Source organism: Ricinus communis, chromosome 2 (assembly GCF_019578655.1).
Source record: "Ricinus communis isolate WT05 ecotype wild-type chromosome 2, ASM1957865v1, whole genome shotgun sequence".
Taxonomy (NCBI): Eukaryota; Viridiplantae; Streptophyta; class Magnoliopsida; order Malpighiales; family Euphorbiaceae; genus Ricinus; species Ricinus communis.
Genome location: NC_063257.1, coordinates 9,434,989 through 9,456,054, shown reverse-complemented (window position 1 = coordinate 9,456,054; position 21,066 = coordinate 9,434,989). Strand labels below are relative to the sequence as shown.

The window sequence follows — 21,066 nt, the reverse complement described above, 5'->3', positions numbered from 1 at the left end:
AAATAAAATATTATTAATATTATGTTATATTATACAAATAAGATCAAAGAGATAAAATAATAATATAGTAAAATAAAAATATAGTATAACATATATCTTTTAAAATATATGTATATAAATATTATTATAAAAATATTTCTTTTAAAATGAGATTTAAGATTTTTATAATTTTTTATCATATATAATTTATTTCTATTTATAACTATTTTAAAATGTAATCAATATGTCATTAAAGTAAGCAATTATGAATTCAATGGTTAAAATTATTTAAATATGACCTATCATATTAATAATAAAAATTTTAATCTTTAGAGTAAAAACCGATACATTAAGATATATATATATTTTTTAAATCTTATTTCGGCCTGTTGACCTTTGAATATATCCACCTTACTGCTTAATATAATCAATCAAAAAAGAATTGAGGAAAGGAGTGACAGAAGTTGGTGCAATTTGATTTTTTTTCCTTTTTTATTCTAATTGATTATTAAGAGTTTATTGACAGAATATTTCTTTAAAAAATAGTTAAGACTTACTTTGAGTAAAATATATTTATATTTTAAAACCTCTTAAAAAAAATCAAGTGAAAAATGATGACATGTGAAGAAAAAAAAGTATATAAAAACTTATTAAACAGTTGGATCCCTTTCGAACTACATAATTTGCTCATACTTTAAGTTTTAAAATTACAAAGGCTAATTGACAAGTAACTTTTCATGTGGAAATAATATTTTTCTTTTCCGGTCAAATAAAAAACTGCATCAAAGGAATCAACGGATAAAAGATGGACCAATTCCTTAAGAGGGACAAGTGACCCAAGCAAAAGGAAGGCTTCCCCTGAACAAAGCAGACGCCAGCCATCTAGCTGGTCACCCTTACAAAAAAAAATATAAAGTATTACTTTTATAGTAAATATGATTTTAAAAAATACCTAAATTTGAAATAGAAAAAGTTTATAACTAAGGAATTTATATTTTATTATTCTATTTCTACAAAAATTAATAATTTAATTATTCATATTTTCTTCAATAAAAAAAATAAAAATATTAATTAATAAAATATATAAATATTTATAATATATTTATTAATTTCAAACTAAAGAGTGACGTTTCTTCTGCCCCTGACCGACAGCTGTTGTATCTCTCATCTCTTTTAAATTTTCTCCGATCTTCGGCCCGAACTATATGAGGCAAAAACTTATCTCACGTACGGTTCGAAGGCCGAGCCCAAACCTAGCAGTAATAGTGTTGTTTAAATCAACTAACACAAAAAAAAAATATAGTTCACTCAATGATTGCTTTTAGATTTTGAATTCTAATTTTTTATTTTTTATTTTAAAAATTAATAAATTATTAAAATTTTAATTTATGAATTATTCTTTAACAAATATTTAAAAATTATCAAATCTTCTTTCCTATTAATATACTACTATAATATATTTAAAATTATCCAACTATTTTTTAATTTATTATTAAATTTAATTGAGAATTTACATACAAATAACTACATTTAAAATCGTGTCAGTTACTATTCCTAATATCCCGAAGTGATTGTTGATAGTTGATATAATTATTAATGTCGACGTTTATTTTATAATTAATTTTGTCATCATCTATTTGTACCCAAAATTATTAGTTTTCTTTTTATAATAAATGGTTTTTTCTTTTTTACCAGACTAATTTCTACATTTGCTGAATTTTTTAAGGGTTACATGTTATTAATCCCTTGTATTGCGGTTTAATATATAAGTCGATTTGTATTTTCTTATTACATTAAATATTTTTTTAGTTTCAATAAAATTAACTATTACTGTGTTAGTCGAATGACTAAATTTATAATTTAATATTATGATTTGATCCCTAAATTTAATATTAAGTATCAAACTCGTTCAAAATTAATTTTATTATCAAATTAAAATAAAATATTATATTTAGCACAAGTTAATTTTTGTGTTTAATTAAAATAATAAATTTAATATTTTTTCTTGCTCTAATTCTTTATTTTTAATATAATTTAATTCAAGTAAATTTAAACAATTAAAAACTATTTAGATTTATAATAATATTATTAAATTATTATAATTTAATTTTAGTTATTAATATAAAATAAACATTTCTAGTTAAAAAAATATCATTCCATTGTAATTTTTATTATATATTATAGTTAAACTATATATAAAGTAAAAATTAAATTAAATAATCATATCTTAATCTAGTGAAACAATCTAGACACCAAATTGATAAGTTCATTATCATTTAAGAATATTATAATAATCTTGTATGTTAAAACTATAACTTTTTATTAATCATTCAAATGAGATTAATACAAGTAAATTTTTTATTGTTAATATAGTTTAATTTTAGTGTTTAATAAAAATAATAACTTTTAACTATTTATTTTGTTTAAGAATTTAAAATTAAACTACATAGTAATTTAAAAATATTAAAAAAAATTATTAAAAATTAAATTATGGTAAAAAATAAAAGATATAAACAAGTAAACAATATTAAATTTATTATTTCAATTAGACACTAAATTAACTTGTCCTGAAAATAAGATTTTATTTTAAGTTGATAATAAAATTAATTTTAAATGACTTTAATATTTGATAATAAATTTAATGATAAAGTAATTTTAAGTTAGTTGTTTAGCCTTCAACTAATAGAGAATGAGTGCTAATTAGTTTTATAAAAAAATATAAAAATTTAATATAATAAAAAATATAAAAATTGAATCATATATTATACCAATCTCAAAAATGAAACAGTATTTAACCTATTTTTTAATGCAGGTTTCATAACCTAATGGAGGGATTTATCAAAATGTATTTTCTTTCTTTGGCAATTTACTTTCTGTCACGAACCTTTATGGGCCTTCAGGCCCATAAGCCTTATTGCATTCAGAAAGAAAGGGAGAGAAAAATAAAAGAAAGAAAGAGTTAATGACATATATTTCGAAAAAGAAAATATTATTCAATTATTTCGTATGGTCACATTTATAAGTACAAAGTTGAAGATTCTTACAGTAATTAATCTATTAGAATACAAATTTACAATTTACTCTTGGCCCTTTCTCTTTACGTCAATTTCAATTCTAAATTTAATTTCAATTCAAAATTTTATAGTTTTGAGGACGATTTCAATTTTTTAAAATTTTTAATAATAATTACCTTATATTAAATTTTAAAATATAATCTTCCATGATCATCTATGCTCGTCTCGCTTTCCCTCTACCTTATATACGATATGATTTTTCTAGTATAGATGATTAGATCTAGATTTTCATGTTCTTTTGCCCTTTATGCATTGTATACAAAATTCTAGTAAAAGAAACTCAAATAATAAGGAAAAGAAAGAGTTGTCGGTTGTTTTTCCATTGGTTAATTTTGCAAGTGAAGTAATCAAATAAAAGATCATAAAGTAAAGTTTTTATTATTACTATTATTATATTATTGTCATCCTCGTGGAATTTGAAATAATTTTTATCTTTTTATTGAATCAAGGCACCGTTAAGTCCTAATTAATTGAGTTTTCGAAAGAGTGTAATTCATTTTTTAATATTAATTTATAAAAAAAACTATTAAATAAATTTGATTTATCATATTATTTATAAACAAATTTAATTGTATTATAATATAATATTATTCCATTATCATTAATAATAAATATTAGACCAAACTTTGTAATTCTACCAATAAAAACATGGAGCTTTAGTTGACAAGATATGACAATGAGTTGGTCGGTTACAGTTGTCCTTTTCGGATCCTCAATTCTGCATAAACTTAAATGTTTGTCTATATTTCTTCTATTTTGTGCTTTTATAAGTGGAGTTGATTGTTGATTTAGAGGGTTTTGGTGATGTTATTGTCACTAATATGATAGTAGTTAGCGGTGGTGAAAGACATGAAACGAGAGAAATAGAAATGATTAGATGAAGATACATGTCGGATTCAATCATTTTAGAAGAAAAAACAATGTAATTTTGTTTGAATTTGTGTAATTGCAAACTATAGATTTTTATAAATAAAACTTTATCCAGCGAACTTCCTACATCAGTAATTGAATACATTTGATAGCGATTAGATTAAACTAATACATATAATAAAAATAACGAGATTGTAGTCTGATAGTCGGAAATTTTCATGTCTTGAGATGGGTCTCGAACCTTTTTCTCCAAAAACAATTGTAATATTTATGAAAAGAAATGATGGAGTAAATAGATAAGTAGGGTAGAATTGAAAAAGGTGACAAAGTTGAGGATATAAGAGATCAATAGCCATAAACATAATGAATTTATGGTTGTTTTACATGATAATGGATTGAAAATATATTTGTAGTGCCTAAAGCTACATATCTATTGATCAAAATCCAACAAAGATCATATTTTATTGATATTGGCTCCTCCATAATATGATGAGAAAGGAATTTGTGAGTCTTGATTTCCCACGTTAGGGATGAAAGGGAAAAAGAAAAAAAAAAGATGGAAAACTATACAATAATACTCAACTCTCATTTGCTACTTAAAAAGGATAAAACTAAGCATTCTCAAATGGTCACACACAAATTTGATTCTGCAATAATGTGAATCATCTGCCATATATCAGACAGAGATGCACTTGAATGGGCTGCTGGGGAATACCATTGGCTTGACATGGATCAACAGATTTCATCAGCAATATGAAGATCTCTCGATGTTGGGGCTGCTGATTGAAGATATTAGAATATTTTCTCAGTACTTTACTATCTTCTCGTTCTCTCATGCTCGTAGCTCTGTAATTATAATAGCTTATTTCTTAGCTAAGCATTCTATTAATGTGTCTGACTTTATTATTTAGGAGGTATTATTACCCCACATTTTTTAGCAAATGTATTTGCAGTGGACTGCAGTAATCCTTTTTTTATTTTTTTATTATTTTTTTTATTAATGAATTTCACTATTTTTCAAGAAAAATAAATATTTAGAATACATATATTAAGTTGAAGACCTTATAGTGAAACTATAAAAAAAAGAAAGAAAAAAAGTGAGTAGTAAAATTACTAACTCATTTCTACATATTTTAAAGTAATTATTTCTTACCATTTCTGTTTAAAATTCTAGAAATTTAAGGTTTTAAATACTTCAAACCATGCAACAAATATAGAATAAAGATAAATAAGAGATGGATAAGAAGTTAGTTTGTTACATCATTATTTTGAACCCTAATAAAGATCAACAAGATGTTAGAGAAAAACATGCATTGTTAGATAATTTGTTTATTTATTTAAATAATATCTTTTTTTTTTGTTATAAAATAATCCGATAACTCTATTGTTGATTGAATCTTTTTTGTTATTGTCGGAATTATAACCACATTAGAGATTTCTGACGGATTAGTTTGTTGAATATTAAAATTGAAATTAACATTAAAATACAATACGAATTGAAAATTTACGTGTTAAATTTAAAAATAATGACAATAAAAGAGCCATGATGTGATTTATAACAATAAAATCCCTACAAAATTAGTTTAATTACTTATATTTAGCTAGGATGTGACTTATAACTCACAAGCACATGTGGTTTTAGGTGGGTTTAAGAGAAAGAAGAAGTAAGGTTTGAAGACATGGTGGAATTAAAAGTATATATTTAAGTGAGTTTGTTTGTCTTTAACAAGAGATGGAAATCTCAGATAAGAGGAAACAGAGAATTTAATGAGAGTGAAAAAAGGACAAACAAATGAAGATTTTGGTCAACCTTGATGAATGGTGAAATATAGTACAATAAATATATAACATTAAATGCATACGAAAGGGGCCAAATGGACAAGCAGACTGCAAATAGACCACCAAACATACAATTAAATCCCACCCTAATTAAAGAGTGTAGCTTAGGGTTTATGAGGAACACATCAAACAAGAAGAAGCAGAAGAAAAATAAGATAGACATTACAATATTATGAAGACGGAGGTAGAAGGGATCATCAGCTCATCACAAAATGAGGTGACAGCAAAAGAAAAGGAAGCTGCAGTAACTACTGTTAACAGCAATTCCTACAACTACAATATAGATCGTTGCTTTCTAATTGAAGTACTTCTCAGGTGTTTAGGTATTGAAACTAGAACCCATCAGAGTTGCTCTTCTTCTTCTTCATCAAGTAGTTCAGAACAGAATATTAATGGTGAGGTTGAAGAATATGGCAAGGAACCCTCTTCCACAACTGAGCTTGACCCATCAACAGATCCTCCCCTCATTACTGTAAGTTTCTCTCTCTCTCTCTCTCTCTCTCTCTCTTGCTAGTCTATGAAGAGAAGAAGAAGAAAAAGTGTTAGATTATAATATTTATATATATTACATAAATTAATTGTAAATATTGTGTATATATGTACATATACAGGAAGATATAGGTCGAGTTCCTGCCAGAATTAAACCTCCACCAAAGCCACCAGTAAGCAGTGGAAGTGGGCCTCAGATTAATTAATATTTGTATTAATTTTGCATATCTGCTGCTTCTCAAAGCTTTTCCTTCAGTCTTTTAATTAATTGCTTCCTAGCTAGCAATTGCCACCTACCTAGATTTTCTATATCTGTATTCTTCCATCTGCTTGTGTGTGTTTGTAACAGTCTCTCTCCTGCATTATTATTATATATATACATAGTACTTCTGCAAATCTACAATATAAATACCCTTTGATCTGCTCTGGTTTAATATTGCACTGCTAGTTAGTGTAGTATTAATAGTACTTTGGTTTTTGTGAAGGAAACTTCAAGCTCTTCAATGGTTTTATTTACTTTTGTTTTTTTCTTTTTCTATTTAAGGAAAATCTTTTTCTTTCTTGCTTAATTATGTATGCAAAAGTAAGATATAATGTTTAATTAGGTTAACTAACCTCCCTCCACCTTAATTGATGTTCATTTCTAGAGTGTTTATTTTCTTTAAATAAATTTTCTCATACAATGATAATAAAATGTTTAAAAAGGAAAAAAATAAAAGGTTATATATAATTCATTTATAATTATCATTTGAATTTTTCTTGTAGTGCTGCTCTTTAAGTGTCATCACTCTATTCTTACATTGCATCTATCACTCATTCGTAAATATAACTAAACTAATATATAATCTAAAATTAAATAAATTAAATATAATGATTATTTCTATCATAATTTCTTAGAAAAATTGTATAAACACACAGTTGGCTGTAAATTTTGAACAAAGGCTATGTTTTTTTTTTTTTCTTCCTTTTTGACCTGTATTAATCACCTGGAAGAACATCAATTTAAGACGTTAGGGACAGGAATTCCCTATTTCTTAAGGGCAAAAGAGGAAAGAAAAGGATTTACAGAGAGATCAATGTTAATATAAAATTATATTGGTGAAATTTGGTGCATTATCTTTTTCAAAATTTAAGTCAGGTGCATGTACGTACTGCCGATTAGGTATTGCTTGAATTACGAAAGGAATTTGATTTTAGTTAAGCAATGGTAGATGCTTTTATCCTTAATTTATGTGCATGCAAATTGCAAAAGTTGCATGCCACCTTGTTAACAAATTTTGTAAAAAAAGTTTGGGCTGTACGGTATTTATTATTATTTTAATTATAAAATTAAATTTATAAATATAATTTAATTTTTAATTTTAATTTATAATATTTTAGAAAGTAATAATAATTTAACTATATTTTTTAAATTTTTAGAATTTTATTTATATAGTAATATAAAAATTATTTCAAAAATATTTATTAATTAATTATAATATTATATAAATATGTATTTATATTTTATTTTTATAATTTTTAATGCTTATTTAATTTAATACGTCTTTAATTAATAATATTAAACTACATGATATTTAAGACATATTGATATATTAAATAGACTATAAAAATATTTAAATATTATAAAAGATATAAATTACGTATTCTATATCTTTTATGATATATTCAATTCCAATTTCATAAATAAATTTATATCTTCAACTTAACTTTGAATATTTCATAAAATTCACTTCGTAAGAATATTCAAAAATGCTAATTGCAAAAATAATTGTGATTTTAGTATTTTTTACGAATTTAACATGACTTTTTAATTTTAGTAATTTCAACATGAATTTTATAATTTTTTATAATTCAAATCACCAATTGAGAATCCGGCATAATCGGCACCAGAGTTAATAGAGTTATTCCATATAGACGCCATGTCAAGAATCTTACCTTTATCTAATTATAAATAAAATTACAAATTTTGATTTTTTAAGATTTTATTACGTTTTTTAATATTTGGCAAATTGGTATATAAATTTAAACATTTGATATTTAAGATATAAATTCAATTAAAATAAGTGAATAATAAGTTTAATTATAATAATAGAATAATAAAAATTAAAATATTTACTACTTAATATAAAAATTTAATTGCAATAAGAAAGTCATTTATTTAACTAGACAAAATGTGAGACTCCATAAGAATTCGCCTAAAAATATATCTCCTATCTTACTAACACTAATAAGTAATATATATTAATCAATTCCTTTTGAAGAAAATTAAGATAAATTTATTAAAAGTATTTATTCATATCTTATGAAGTGAAACAAATAAATTTTAAATTATGTTAAGCAATTAAGGATTGATCATGAATAAAATTATAGATTATAAATTATAAAATTTATTTTAGAACCTACTTATACCTTATAATTTTATAATTAATTAATATTAATATTAAAATCACATTTATAATTTTCTTAAATAATTTTAGTAATTTAAAAATAAAAAAATATCACTTATTTATTATATTTATATTTTATACTTTAATTAAATGCATAACTTCCTTATTGTAATTAAATCATATATTCAATTACTAAAAAATTTAATTTTAATACTTTTTCTTATTGTAATTAAATTTTTTTATTACTAGTTTTAATTGAAATGAATATTCTTATATCGATTTTTAAAATTTAAAAGTCATGGTAAAATTATAAAAAATAAGTTTGTGATTTTTTTGCAACGAAGCAAAGATGAGATTCTTGATTCGGCGTTTACATGGAGTAGTTCACTTAACTCCCGTGACATGTTAATAAAATTATGCCAGACTTTTCAACCGTTATTTTGAATTATAAAAAATTATAAAATTCATGCTGAAATTATCAAAATTAAAAAATTATATTAAATTCGTAAAAAGCACCAAAGATCATAATCATTTTTACAATTAGCCCTATTCAAAATATTCAATTCCAATTTCACAAATAAATAATTGATTTCTTCTTTTTCCTTTTTATTTAAAAAAAAGAAGTAAATACAATTTTTCCTTTTGAGAATAATTTACAATCTTTAGTACAGTTGCTGTTATTTTCTTATTTTAAAATAATACTTGAATACATAATTTTTTATCCAAGAATATAAAAAATTAATCTTAGTTCGTGTGCAACTAGAGTTTTTTGAATAAAATTTAATAAAATTTTTAAAATAATTAAATAAAAATCTATACACAATAATAGTTCTACATAAATAATAAAATTAAGTATTAACTGTTCAAAAATAATATAAGTAATATAAAAAATATCTATACATTAATTTTGTAAAAATTGAAAAAAAAATCTATAAAAGATCGAGCAGTAAAACTCAAACTATTCCATTTTATGTGATAGATAGAACTTTTGGTTAAATTTAAGAGGAAAAGACGAATTTTCCATTTGCCGCGTTGGATTTTACCATCTCTACTCCATCCACTCGCGGTTAGCTAGCTTCCCAATACAGAATATCATTAAAATTGACCATAAACAAAAATAATTTTAACCAAGAATCCATTTTACTAGTATTTTATAGTTATTAAGTGAAAAATTATAAAATCTAGATTAGTTTATATAATTTTTTTAATAAATTTATATAAGAATATTTTAGTATGTAATTTATAGAACAATGTATATATTAAAATATTTCATGTAAATTTTATTCAAATTTTATAAATTTTAAGTAAATAAATACATAAAGACATTAGTGTGGGCGGCGGTTTCGAGAGCGCGTTCAAGTGTTTTTAGTGACTACAACACTGTAAGGGTTTTTAATCTAATTGAAAATACGCTAACTAGTCACTAACACTGAGACGTGGAAATGAGAGTCGCTACCTGGGCAATTACCGGGACACTTTTACTAATGATGGTATTTCTCAAATTTCATAATGAAGCTTACGCTACAGCGTCCAAAAATAGATCTGGAAGCCAACTTCCTTATTTGTGTATATTAGTCTTTAATTTTATTATTTAATAAATTATTCCCTAAAAATACAAGCAATTTATACATAGGTATATCATATAACACATATAATAAATCTACGTCTAGCCCATTTTATTCAAGCCCAGCCCGTATTAAAATGGTTAATCTAGTTTACTCGTCGATTATGCATGTGGCTCACCTAGTCTAGCCTAATTATATGTTATGCTTTTTGATTTCCACTCTTTAGACCTATTAGATTACTTATTATGATGAGGCTCATTCAGTGTGATCCTAAATCTAATTAAGTCCAAGCCCTAAGTAAGCATGCCAAAACCACTAAGTCTCGTTAGATTTTAGGGTTTTAGGCCTAGTTAAAGTTGATTAGCCTATTAGATTACTAAATTCATATTGGATCAATTTTTAAACCTAAGTCCATGTGCCCATTTTAATTAATCAATCATGCAATCACATATTTCATTAAGTAAACAAAAAATAAACAAAAAAAGTAGAAAGTAAAACCTAATTATTACAACCTGCCTACAACTATGATACGAAAAAACTATACAGAAACCAAAGTACATCAAAAATCGCCATAAAAGCATAAAAATTAGAGGCTAGTTTGAACAACTGATTAGCTTTAGGGTTTTCGAGCTGATATTTGTCATTTGTCAACACATTCTTGCATCCTTAAAGCCGAAATTTATATGCATAGATATTAAAATCGATTAGAATAAAAAGAAAATAGGATAAAACATTAAAATAAAAGCAACATGAGTCGATTAAACTATCAAAATCCTAAATTACTAAAAAAAACTCTAAATATTGTAAACTAATAGAAGGCAACTAAGAACATATTTAACAACTATAATTACCTAATAGAAAAATAAATTTTATATATTAATTATATAATATATTTTTAATTAGATCTAAAATCCTAATTAGTAAAATTTTAGATTTCAAAATCCGAAGTTTTTATTATCAAAATCGAACCCAATAATCATGCATATTCAAAAAACTCTAATCTAATCATATTTATCATAGAACAAAATCCTAATCATGTTTTTAAAAATAAATAATCAATAAGAAAATAAAAGAGGAATGAAGGAACTAATTTTATGATGATGGTGTATGTATAATTGAAAGAATCTTCAAGTTGTCACCGTGAATGTTGAATCTACGGGTTTCAGGTGATGAGGATGCAGTTGAATCGAAGACCGGGCACGAATCTAGTACTGGATCTGGCTTGAGAAATTTTCTGTCGATTTAGAAATTGTTTCAAAAAATGATCTTTCTTTAGTGGCTTGTTTTCTAAAATTATTCTTTCTTAAATGGTTCAGTTCTTCTAATGATGACTAAGAACGACAATATTTTTTTTTCTTTCTGTTTTTCCGATCCTAGTGTCTCTCAAATGCCGATCTCATTTACTGTCAAATTTCAGTTTTTGATTCCTATCTCAAAATCCTAATCATCTCTTTCTATTTATAGAGGTAGAGTTTCAAAAGAAACTTTAAGATAGACTATATAATTTAGAAATATCGATAAATATCTCATTTTTTTTAAAAAATTTAAATAATTATGAGTAAAGATGATAATTATCATAAAAAAAACTTCTAGAATCTATACCTGGACATGAAATTGTTACAGAAAATGATGTCGGAGTGCAAGAATTCCAATCCGCTTTATATAGAGGAAGTTTGAAAAATTTTAATTAGGTCCCTAAATTTATAAAAACTGCCGTTTTAACCTTCAAATTTAATTTTTTTGACAATTAAGTGCAAATTGATTTCAAAAAAATAATTATAGCTGGATTAACTTCAACTTTAGCCTCAGAGTCGCCTATCTTTCACCTCCTGAGACTCGAGAAGGCAGTAACTTTCATCATTAAGATTTTTTTATTTTTTTCTTGATATATAAATCTGGAAAAAGAATACTGAAAATTAAAAAATTAAATTTTATAGAATTTTTATTATTAAAATACTAAAAACATTAAGAAAAACTACACTAAACTAAATGCATACAGAAATTTACCCAAATCCTTTAGCACCTATTGCCGTGTAGCCCGGCCTATCCAATAGATAATAACAAGAAAAGGCATTTGGGGCGATATACAAGCGTACTGGACTTGGGCTTAGTTAAATACGGCCCAATTGTTTCAGGGAAATTTCGTTACTAAGGAACGATGTCGGTTCTCTGATTCTCTCTCTCTCAAATATATTTCCGCAGTTAAGAGCAGACGAGAAATAAAAAACTCCATTTGATTCTGATTAGTCATCTCTGATTAGATATTTTTCAAATAAATTTCTTTAAGGTAGCCAACTTCTGTTATTCTCTTCTTAGTGTTTGTTTGTTTGATTTTTCTTTTTTTAATTCTCACTTCAATTTCTGGCTAAATATACATATCTGTATGTGAATCTTAATTTAACTTGTGTTCTTTGCTTGTGTACAGAGACAAACCCTAGAGGACGCGTCTGCTCAATCTCAATTTTGGTAAAATATGGTTAGCTCCTTTATTTTGTTTATCTGTGCTGTTAAAGTTTCAAATATTAGCTGCATTGCCTTATGATTTACAGTTCTTTTTCTTTTTATATAATTTTAATACTTCGAGTTTGAGTATAATACTTTTGCATTAGTATTGCAATTAGAAATACCTCCGCTTGCAATTTTGAATTTTAAATGAATCAGTTCTGATCGGTATAAATGCATATGTAGAAACAAGGAGGTCAGGGTGAAGTTACTGATACTGACAAGACAATATTAACTATGGAACCTGAGAAAAGCGAGGGCGGTGGAGGTTTATTGTTTGTTCCTGGAAAGGACAGAGTTGAGTTCAAACCTCCTCAAAGAAAGTCCCTTTTAGGTATACAACAATTCTTTTTCTTTTGTTTTTTATTCTTTCTTTTAAATATGTTTAGGTTTAAGTTTTTAATCTGCATTTCAACAATAAGTTATTGAATTTTCTGGTAGTTAACATTGTTTAATTAAAAATTTAACAGGTTTAGATGCACTTGCAAATGCAAAACGAAGTGGATCTGATACTAATGGTGTATTTAAGGTCCCAAAGGAAAGAGTTACTTCTGTTGCGGCATCTATTGATGAAGGAGAGCTTGATTCTTCTTCTGGAATCGATGAAGTAGGAGGGGGTAGTGCATCTAATGGTACGCATAGCAATCATGTGAATAGACGATATCGCGAAACATCTGCTCGTGATACAAGTCATGGAGGTATGTGTACATCGTCAAAATTTACTAACTCTGTTGAATATGTTTAAGTTTTTTGTCTCTGAAGCTAGGATTTTTTGTATTTCAACTCAAATGGTATAGAATCATAAACTGCAGAAAGTACTGTGACGCGAGAAGGATCAGTTAGTGATACCCATGAGAGTCATCGGTCAAGAGAAAACAAATCGTCCAATGTAAGTTAATCCCCTGCCTTTTCTCTTTGTGATACCTATGAGAGTCATCAATCAGCGACTGCTTCTTGCTTCCATCACAGTCGAGCTTTTTGCTAGCTTTTCTTTTTTGCTATTGGGATTTTGATTACAAAATTTGCCAAAATATTGGAGCTGTTTCCTTTTATTTGTATTTTATGAGAGATGAAGAATTAGCACCCTCCGATGACTATTTCCTCAAATGTGGTCCATGCAGTCATATTCTGATGGATATTAGCAATTATGTAGGCAAATGTTTTTTAGCTTGCAATTTTATATATTATATGAGGTGTAATGATGTTATGTTTTTGAATTGAAGGACGCTGTTGGCACTACTTGGAGTCCTAGGAGTGGGAGGGATGACCGCAGCAATGTGAGAAGAGATTTTAAGGATGATTACAAGAGTGAAAGCAGGAGGGTGAAATACAGGCACAATGATGATCGTGAAGAGCGGAATCAAAAAAGGGAAGCACGCAGTTCATATGAACGGGAATATAGTAGAGATTATGGAAGAAAACGAGGTCGATATGAGGATTCACGGTGGACACCAGGTATATGTCATGTCTTTTCTTAGTCTCTTGAATGTCTTCTACTGTACACTGAAGGTAGGACAATCAAACAATAAACATGGATAAACCCAATTTGGGACATGATGCAAACAGCATGTCTCTCTTTTTTTGCTCTGTAAAAGTATGTTATTTTCAATGAATTCTGCTGCTAACCAATCTTCATCCTGATTCACGCATATTACTGATATATTTAGAGAAAGAAAGAGGTTGTGTTGATACTGTTTATTCCAATATTAAAATGTGAATGTGGATCTTGTAGGCAGATCAGACTGGGATGATGGGAGATGGGAATGGGAAGAAACACCTCGCCGCGATAGTCGCTCAAATAGCAGTCGGCACAATCAACCTTCACCTTCCCCAATGTTTGTTGGGGCCTCACCTGATGCACGATTAGTTTCCCCGTGGTTGGGTGGCCATACTCCTTCCTCTACTGGTATGTTTAAGAGGATTGTAATTTCTCTTGAAACTGGCTGTGCTTTCTCTTTTTAATATTTGGGCTCACATCTCATCTTGGGAAATACACAGGTTCTGCTGCTTCTCCTTGGGATCACATTGCTCCATCCCCGGTTCCTATACGAGCCTCTGGATCTTCAGCCAAGTCTTCTGGTTCTAGACATGGTGAGAGGTCACATCAACTTACTTTCTCCTCTACAAGTTCACGACCATTAGAGGTAATATATCGTTGGTTAATGCTTCACTTTTTTTTTTTTTTATTTGCTTATTCTCCCTGTAAAAAGAGTTACGTTTATCAAATTCTTCTGTTTGTTAAGTTATGTCTGTTCACTTCCTCGATATATTGCCTGTCAAATATGTTTTAAGTCAATGTGCTTCCCTGTTTATATATGTGCAGGGGGAAAGAGAAGATAAACCTTATACATCCGAGGAACATCATCATGAGATTACTGAAAACATGCGCTTGGAGATGGAATACAATTCTGACCGAGCATGGTAACTTGTTTCTTAAATTAGTCATGCAAATAGCTCCAATGCTTTTTTGATAGGAGTGCATCTGAGTTTTTTAGGATAAGCTAATGATGTTTGTTTTCTAGGAATAAATCCTAGAATGCAAAAATCCATGAATACCATATTCTTTCATTGATATTTCTTGATTACCCTTTGTCCCATCCCTACAATCATTCTTACCTTTTGGGTTGTTTTCCTGCTTATTAGTGATTGCTACACGTCGCTTGTTGAAATTCAAGCAAATCTCTAGTATTTGATAGCAATCTAGAATCTCTCCTAGTGTTCTTTTTGGTGTTGATTTTTTTATATTATGATTAGTTTCTTTTTCCAATTTTAGGCTCTGGAGTGTTGTGTTTTCCCTACTTTTTGTTAATGGAGTTTTCATCGTATAGGTATGACAGAGAAGAAGGAAGCACGATGTTTGATGCTGATAGCTCATCATTTTATCTTGGGGATGAGGCCTCATTCCAGAAAAAAGAGGCAGAATTGGCCAAAAGATTGGTATGTTTAAAATGCCTGGAAGACCTATCTCTCAATTTCTATGTGTTAATGGGTTTGCAATATTGACATTTTGTTTGATCGGTAGTATCATATGTAACAAACACTGTTAGTGGATGATCTGAGTTTGTTTACTGTCTAACTCGATTTGCTTGGCTTATCAAATTTCTAATCATTTATAATGTTCACCAGTATCTCTGGAATATATATGTTTTTCTTTTTGCATCAAGGGTTCTATATATCTAAATAAACATGGAAAAGAATTAATGGTATTTAACGCCAACTATCAATTAGAGATGTCCTCTTGCAGTCTGTATTTTCAGAAGGTTATTGTTAAGCAGTCAATTTAGACTTTATTCTTGTTCCTGTGTAAATGGGTACGAAATATTCTCCATAGGGAGAATTAAGAGACATGAAATAAGCAACTGTTGGTTTATAGGTGCGTGGAATGTTTTGTCCCTGTTGTAATATATGTGCAAACATGCAGAACTGCATGCATAATTGACCTTTCAAATGCATAAGGTGAATGTGGAAATTGTTCATTAATTCTGGCATGTTGAATTTCCTGTTGACGAATCATGGCATCTATTACACAGGTTAGAAGAGATGGCTCCAGAATGACTCTTGCTCAAAGCAAAAGGTTGTCTCAGCTTACTGCTGATAATGCTCAATGGGAGGATCGACAGCTATTGAGATCTGGAGCTGTAAGGGGTACTGAAGTGCAGACTGAGTTTGATGATGAGGACGAACGCAAGGTTATTCTCCTTGTACATGGTAAGACTTATAAAAGAAATTATGCAAAGCGTATCATTTTATTTATGAAACAATATGCAGATATATCATTGCTCTTTCCTAATGCTAAACTATGTTTTCGTATATTATGTAATAGATACAAAACCTCCTTTCTTGGATGGGAGAGTAGTGTTTACTAAACAAGCAGAGCCCATCATGCCAATTAAAGATCCTACCTCAGACATGGCCATTATTTCACGAAAAGGATCTGCTCTGGTCAGAGAAATTCATGAGAAGCAGAGTATGAATAAGTCACGCCAACGCTTTTGGGAGCTTGCTGGCTCTAAACTTGGTGACATTCTTGGTGTTGAGAAGACAGCTGAACAGGTATGATACTTAAACAACTTGATTATTTTTTCTTTTCAAATTCTTTTGAAAAAATGAGAATATCGGTCTAAATCGAATCCTTTATGTTAATCCTAGATTGATGCGGATACTGCTGTGGTGGGTGAAGAAGGTGAAGTTGATTTTAAGGAAGATGCAAAATTTTCACAGCACTTGAAAAAGGAGGAAGCTGTGAGTGACTTTGCAAAGTCAAAAACCCTTGCTGAGCAGCGGCAATATCTGCCTATATATTCAGTACGGGATGATTTATTGCAGGTTTAACACTTCTCTGATGCTATATGCTTGTTTTCTTTTTTGGCATTCAACAGCATTTTGTGCATGCATTTGAATTGCTCATTTTTGGATGTAAATTAGTGATAGGGTTACCATCATGTAACTAACAGAGTTCTGGTTCAGAATAGCAATGGTGAATTTATCCACTAAGTGATCCTATGGGTGATTCATATTTATGTCATGTGCTTCATCTTATAGGGGCTCTTTCATTTGTTGCTAATCGGCTACCTTTCAAAGCATATATGAAACTTTTTCTAGCCTATTTGTTCACTCTGTTTCTTAACGTACAACCACAGGTAGTTCGTGAAAACCAGGTGGTTGTTGTTGTTGGAGAAACTGGTTCAGGAAAGACGACTCAACTGACACAGGTTTCCTCTTTCTTTTCATTCTCCAATTTATCATGAGAAAAGCTTTTTCTAGTTTTTATGAGTGGAGGTATAGGCACCTTAGAAATTAGAAAGAACACATTTATTTTGTTGACAGTATCTCGATGAAGATGGATATACAAGAAATGGCATAGTCGGTTGCACCCAACCAAGGCGTGTGGCAGCCATGAGTGTTGCAAAAAGAGTTAGCGAAGAGATGGAAACTGAATTGGGGAATAAAGTTGGTTATGCCATTCGTTTTGAGGATGTGACTGGGCCAAATACCATAATTAAGGTGAGTGGCTTTATAAATCTTTGGCAGTAAACATATTTAGTGCTGTTTTGATACTTTTAAATAAGCCTTTGTTGCTAAGATTGCTATATGCAAGGATGCTTTGTGTTTGCATTTTGTTTCTAAATGGTACATCTATTAAAGACAAATAATGGGAGTTATACAGGAAAAAGTTTCCAAGATTTGTGATATTATATTTACATTTTAAAATTTGACACATCTCTTCAAATCTAAGGCACTGGGAATCTTCGAAACTGATCTGAATAGCTCATGAGTTTATGGACTTGGAGAAAAATGTCCTCCGAATTAGGCTTCGTTGTTTATCTTTGATAATGATTTCTCAACGATATAAATTTCATTTTATAGATATCATACAAATACAGACTACCAGATTCATGCGGTATTGTTATTTATTGTTGTTATAGGTTGTTGAGCAATTTTCTCGTGTCTTTTCTTCATTATTTTTCAAGGTTGATCCCAACTTATACAAGGAAATGACATTCTAAACTTCACTACACAATTGTGCAGTATATGACTGATGGAGTGCTTTTGCGTGAAACTCTCAAAGATTCCGATCTTGACAAATATCGGTATGTCTCATTTTTATGAGTAACTCTTATAATTTTGTTGAAACAGGCCTCATTGGATATAATTTTTGCAGGGTCATAGTCATGGATGAAGCACATGAAAGATCGTTAAGCACGGATGTCTTGTTTGGGATACTGAAAAAGGTGGTTGCTCAGCGTCGTGATTTCAAGCTCATTGTGACATCTGCAACTCTGAATGCTGAGAAATTCTCTAATTTCTTTGGAAGGTAACTTATTTGCCTATTGCTATCAAATTAAGACTGAATTTGTACATAATTATTTTATCTTGTCTATGTAATACAAACATGATTATTTTCTAAATGTGTTGCAGCGTTCCAATTTTCCACATCCCTGGGAGAACATTCCCAGTGAATACCTTGTACAGTAAAACTCCTTGTGAAGATTATGTTGAAGCTGCAGTGAAGCAAGCCATGACCATCCACATTACCAGTCCTCCAGGTGACATTCTTATATTCATGACTGGCCAAGATGAGATTGAAGCAGCTTGTTATGCCCTTGCTGAGCGCATAGAACAACTCATCTCTTCCACAAAGAAAGCAGTCCCTAAACTCTTGATACTGCCGATATACTCCCAACTTCCAGCTGATTTGCAAGCAAAGATATTCCAGAAAGCTGAAGATGGGGCGCGTAAATGCATTGTTGCCACCAACATTGCTGAAACATCTTTGACTGTTGATGGAATTTTTTATGTCATTGACACTGGGTATGGTAAAATGAAAGTTTACAATCCTAGGATGGGTATGGATGCTCTCCAAGTTTTTCCTGTTAGCCGAGCTGCTGCAGATCAGCGTGCTGGACGTGCTGGTAGAACTGGCCCTGGCACATGTTATAGGCTTTATACAGAAAGTGCGTACCTAAATGAAATGCTGCCCAGTCCAGTGCCGGAGATTCAGAGGACGAACCTTGGGAATGTGGTTTTGTTGCTCAAGTCTCTCAAAATTGACAATTTGCTAGATTTTGATTTCATGGATCCACCTCCACAAGATAACATCCTTAATTCGATGTATCAGTTGTGGGTCTTGGGTGCGCTTAATAATGTTGGAGGCCTAACTGATCTTGGCTGGAAAATGGTTGAGTTCCCACTAGATCCTCCACTGGCTAAGATGCTCTTGATGGGCGAGGAACTAGGATGTCTAAATGAGGTTTTGACAATTGTGTCCATGCTTTCGGTACCATCAGTCTTTTTCCGGCCCAAAGATAGGGCAGAAGAGAGTGATGCGGCAAGGGAAAAGTTTTTTGTTCCTGAATCTGATCACTTAACCCTACTTAATGTTTATTTGCAATGGAAAGAGCACCAGTATCGTGGAGATTGGTGCAATGATCATTTTTTGCATGTCAAAGGGCTACGAAAGGCTAGAGAAGTCAGATCCCAGCTGTTGGATATTCTCAAAACTCTGAAAATCCCTTTAACTTCTTGCGGACATGATTGGGACGTCATACGAAAAGCTATCTGCTCTGCGTATTTCCACAACGCAGCAAGATTAAAAGGTGTAGGAGAATATGTTAATTGTAGAAATGGAATGCCATGTCATCTACACCCAAGTAGTGCTCTATATGGTTTAGGCTACACTCCAGAGTATGTGGTCTATCATGAATTGATTCTGACAACAAAGGAGTACATGCAGTGTGCTACTTCAGTGGAGCCCCAGTGGCTGGCTGAACTGGGACCAATGTTTTTCTCTGTGAAGGAATCGGATACATCCATGTTGGAGCACAAAAAAAGGCAGAAGGAAGAAAAAACAGCAATGGAAGAGGAAATGGAAAATTTGAGGAAGGAGCAAGCAGAGGCAGAGAGAGAAAGCAAGGAAAGAGAGAAGCAAAAGAGGGCTAAGCAGCAGCAGCAAGTCTCAACTCCAGGGCTGCGGCAAGGCTCTTCCACTTATTTGAGACCAAAAAAGTTTGGTTTGTAAATGTCATATATGTTGTATTAACTATTGAATGTTACTCCTATAGCCACAATTAGCTAATGTACAAGAAGGATAGAGTCGACCCGAGGAGAACAAAATACAGTGGAAAATAGATCTATAATTGATTATTTGAAGTAAAATGTGGGAAGTTTTGGTTTTTCTCCCTCTTTTTATGCAGTTCTTCCCCTTCCATCTTGACAAAATTCTTTTTTCTTTTTTAATTGATGTCAGGATTTCTAATGGACATCTCGGATTCTGAACATTATTTAGAAATGATAACGCTCATATGGACAAACTAGATTCAGGCATGTTTCTTCGATCTCCTAGCAACATTTGAAAATTACTAGCTTGAAAAGCGTTTTTATAGCTGTTTTTGTGGTCTTGGGAACCAGTGACAAACCTTCAGCGCCAACGAGAAGTGAGAACATTGACAAAACTGGAGACGACAGCAGTAAGATTTAAGGTTCGCCTGGTCTTAATTTACATCACCTATGATCTGGTATTCTTCTTTTCCCAACTTGCATATGCATATCTAGGTTCTTATGCTCATAATACAGTGGGCGCCAAGCTTTTTTTGTAGAGCTTTCTCCTTTTTCAGCAACAATTGCTATTTCCATGTTTAAGTTGAGTACGAGCTTAGAGCTTCCTATCATTTATTTATCTACTTGTCTTGTTTTTGCTTTTAGGTAGTGCAAATAACCCATTGAAAGCTAATAATTTCAGCTTGCATGACAATGATCAAGACAGAATTAACAACTTTCTGCTAATGTTAGGAAATTATACCTGGCAAAAGTATTTCGAGCCGCTTAAGTGAATGCTATTTCTATTACCATGAGTATTATTAA

At 29.7% G+C, this 21,066-nt stretch overlaps 2 protein-coding genes across 3 annotated transcripts; both read left to right on the top strand.

The window, feature by feature from the left end:
* Positions 1–5,737: 5,737 nt before the first annotated feature.
* LOC8281435 lies at positions 5,738–6,672 on the top strand. The gene is made up of 2 exons (XM_002527088.4): positions 5,738–6,234; positions 6,374–6,672. Exons 1-2 carry the CDS (start codon positions 5,935–5,937, stop codon positions 6,455–6,457), a joined length of 384 nt encoding a protein of 127 aa, XP_002527134.1. The 5' UTR covers positions 5,738–5,934; the 3' UTR covers positions 6,458–6,672.
* Positions 6,673–12,335: 5,663 nt separating this feature from the next.
* Positions 12,336–20,380, top strand: LOC8281434 (pre-mRNA-splicing factor ATP-dependent RNA helicase DEAH7). Of its 2 annotated transcripts, none has more exons than XM_015724130.3 (18): positions 12,336–12,490; positions 12,629–12,669; positions 12,892–13,039; positions 13,176–13,403; positions 13,518–13,594; positions 13,929–14,160; positions 14,438–14,611; positions 14,704–14,849; positions 15,029–15,126; positions 15,534–15,642; positions 16,236–16,413; positions 16,529–16,758; positions 16,855–17,031; positions 17,346–17,417; positions 17,533–17,709; positions 18,235–18,296; positions 18,368–18,520; positions 18,625–20,380. In XM_015724130.3, the coding sequence occupies exons 3-18, from the start codon at positions 12,943–12,945 to the stop codon at positions 20,222–20,224; spliced, it is 3,810 nt and encodes a 1,269-aa protein (XP_015579616.2). In that variant the 5' UTR covers positions 12,336–12,490; positions 12,629–12,669; positions 12,892–12,942; the 3' UTR covers positions 20,225–20,380. The 2 variants fall into 2 exon arrangements, with proteins under 2 accessions (XP_015579616.2, XP_002527133.3); XM_002527087.4 differs by having other exon boundaries at positions 12,629–12,679.
* The last annotated feature ends 686 nt before the right edge of the window (positions 20,381–21,066 follow it).

What these genes read in the sequence shown, in the direction of transcription:
- LOC8281434 (XM_002527087.4), top strand. An exon ending in GAGAAAACAAATCGTCCAAT is followed by an intron (nt 13,595 to 13,928) that starts GTAAGTTAATCC and finishes TTTGAATTGAAG; the next exon opens with GACGCTGTTGGCACTACTTG. An exon ending in GGTTATTCTCCTTGTACATG is followed by an intron (nt 16,414 to 16,528) that starts GTAAGACTTATA and finishes ATTATGTAATAG; the next exon opens with ATACAAAACCTCCTTTCTTG.
- LOC8281435 (XM_002527088.4), top strand. Translation starts at nt 5,935, where the DNA reads ATGAAGACGGAGGTAGAAGGGATCATCAGCTCATCACAAAATGAGGTG. An exon ending in CAGATCCTCCCCTCATTACT is followed by an intron (nt 6,235 to 6,373) that starts GTAAGTTTCTCT and finishes GTACATATACAG; the next exon opens with GAAGATATAGGTCGAGTTCC.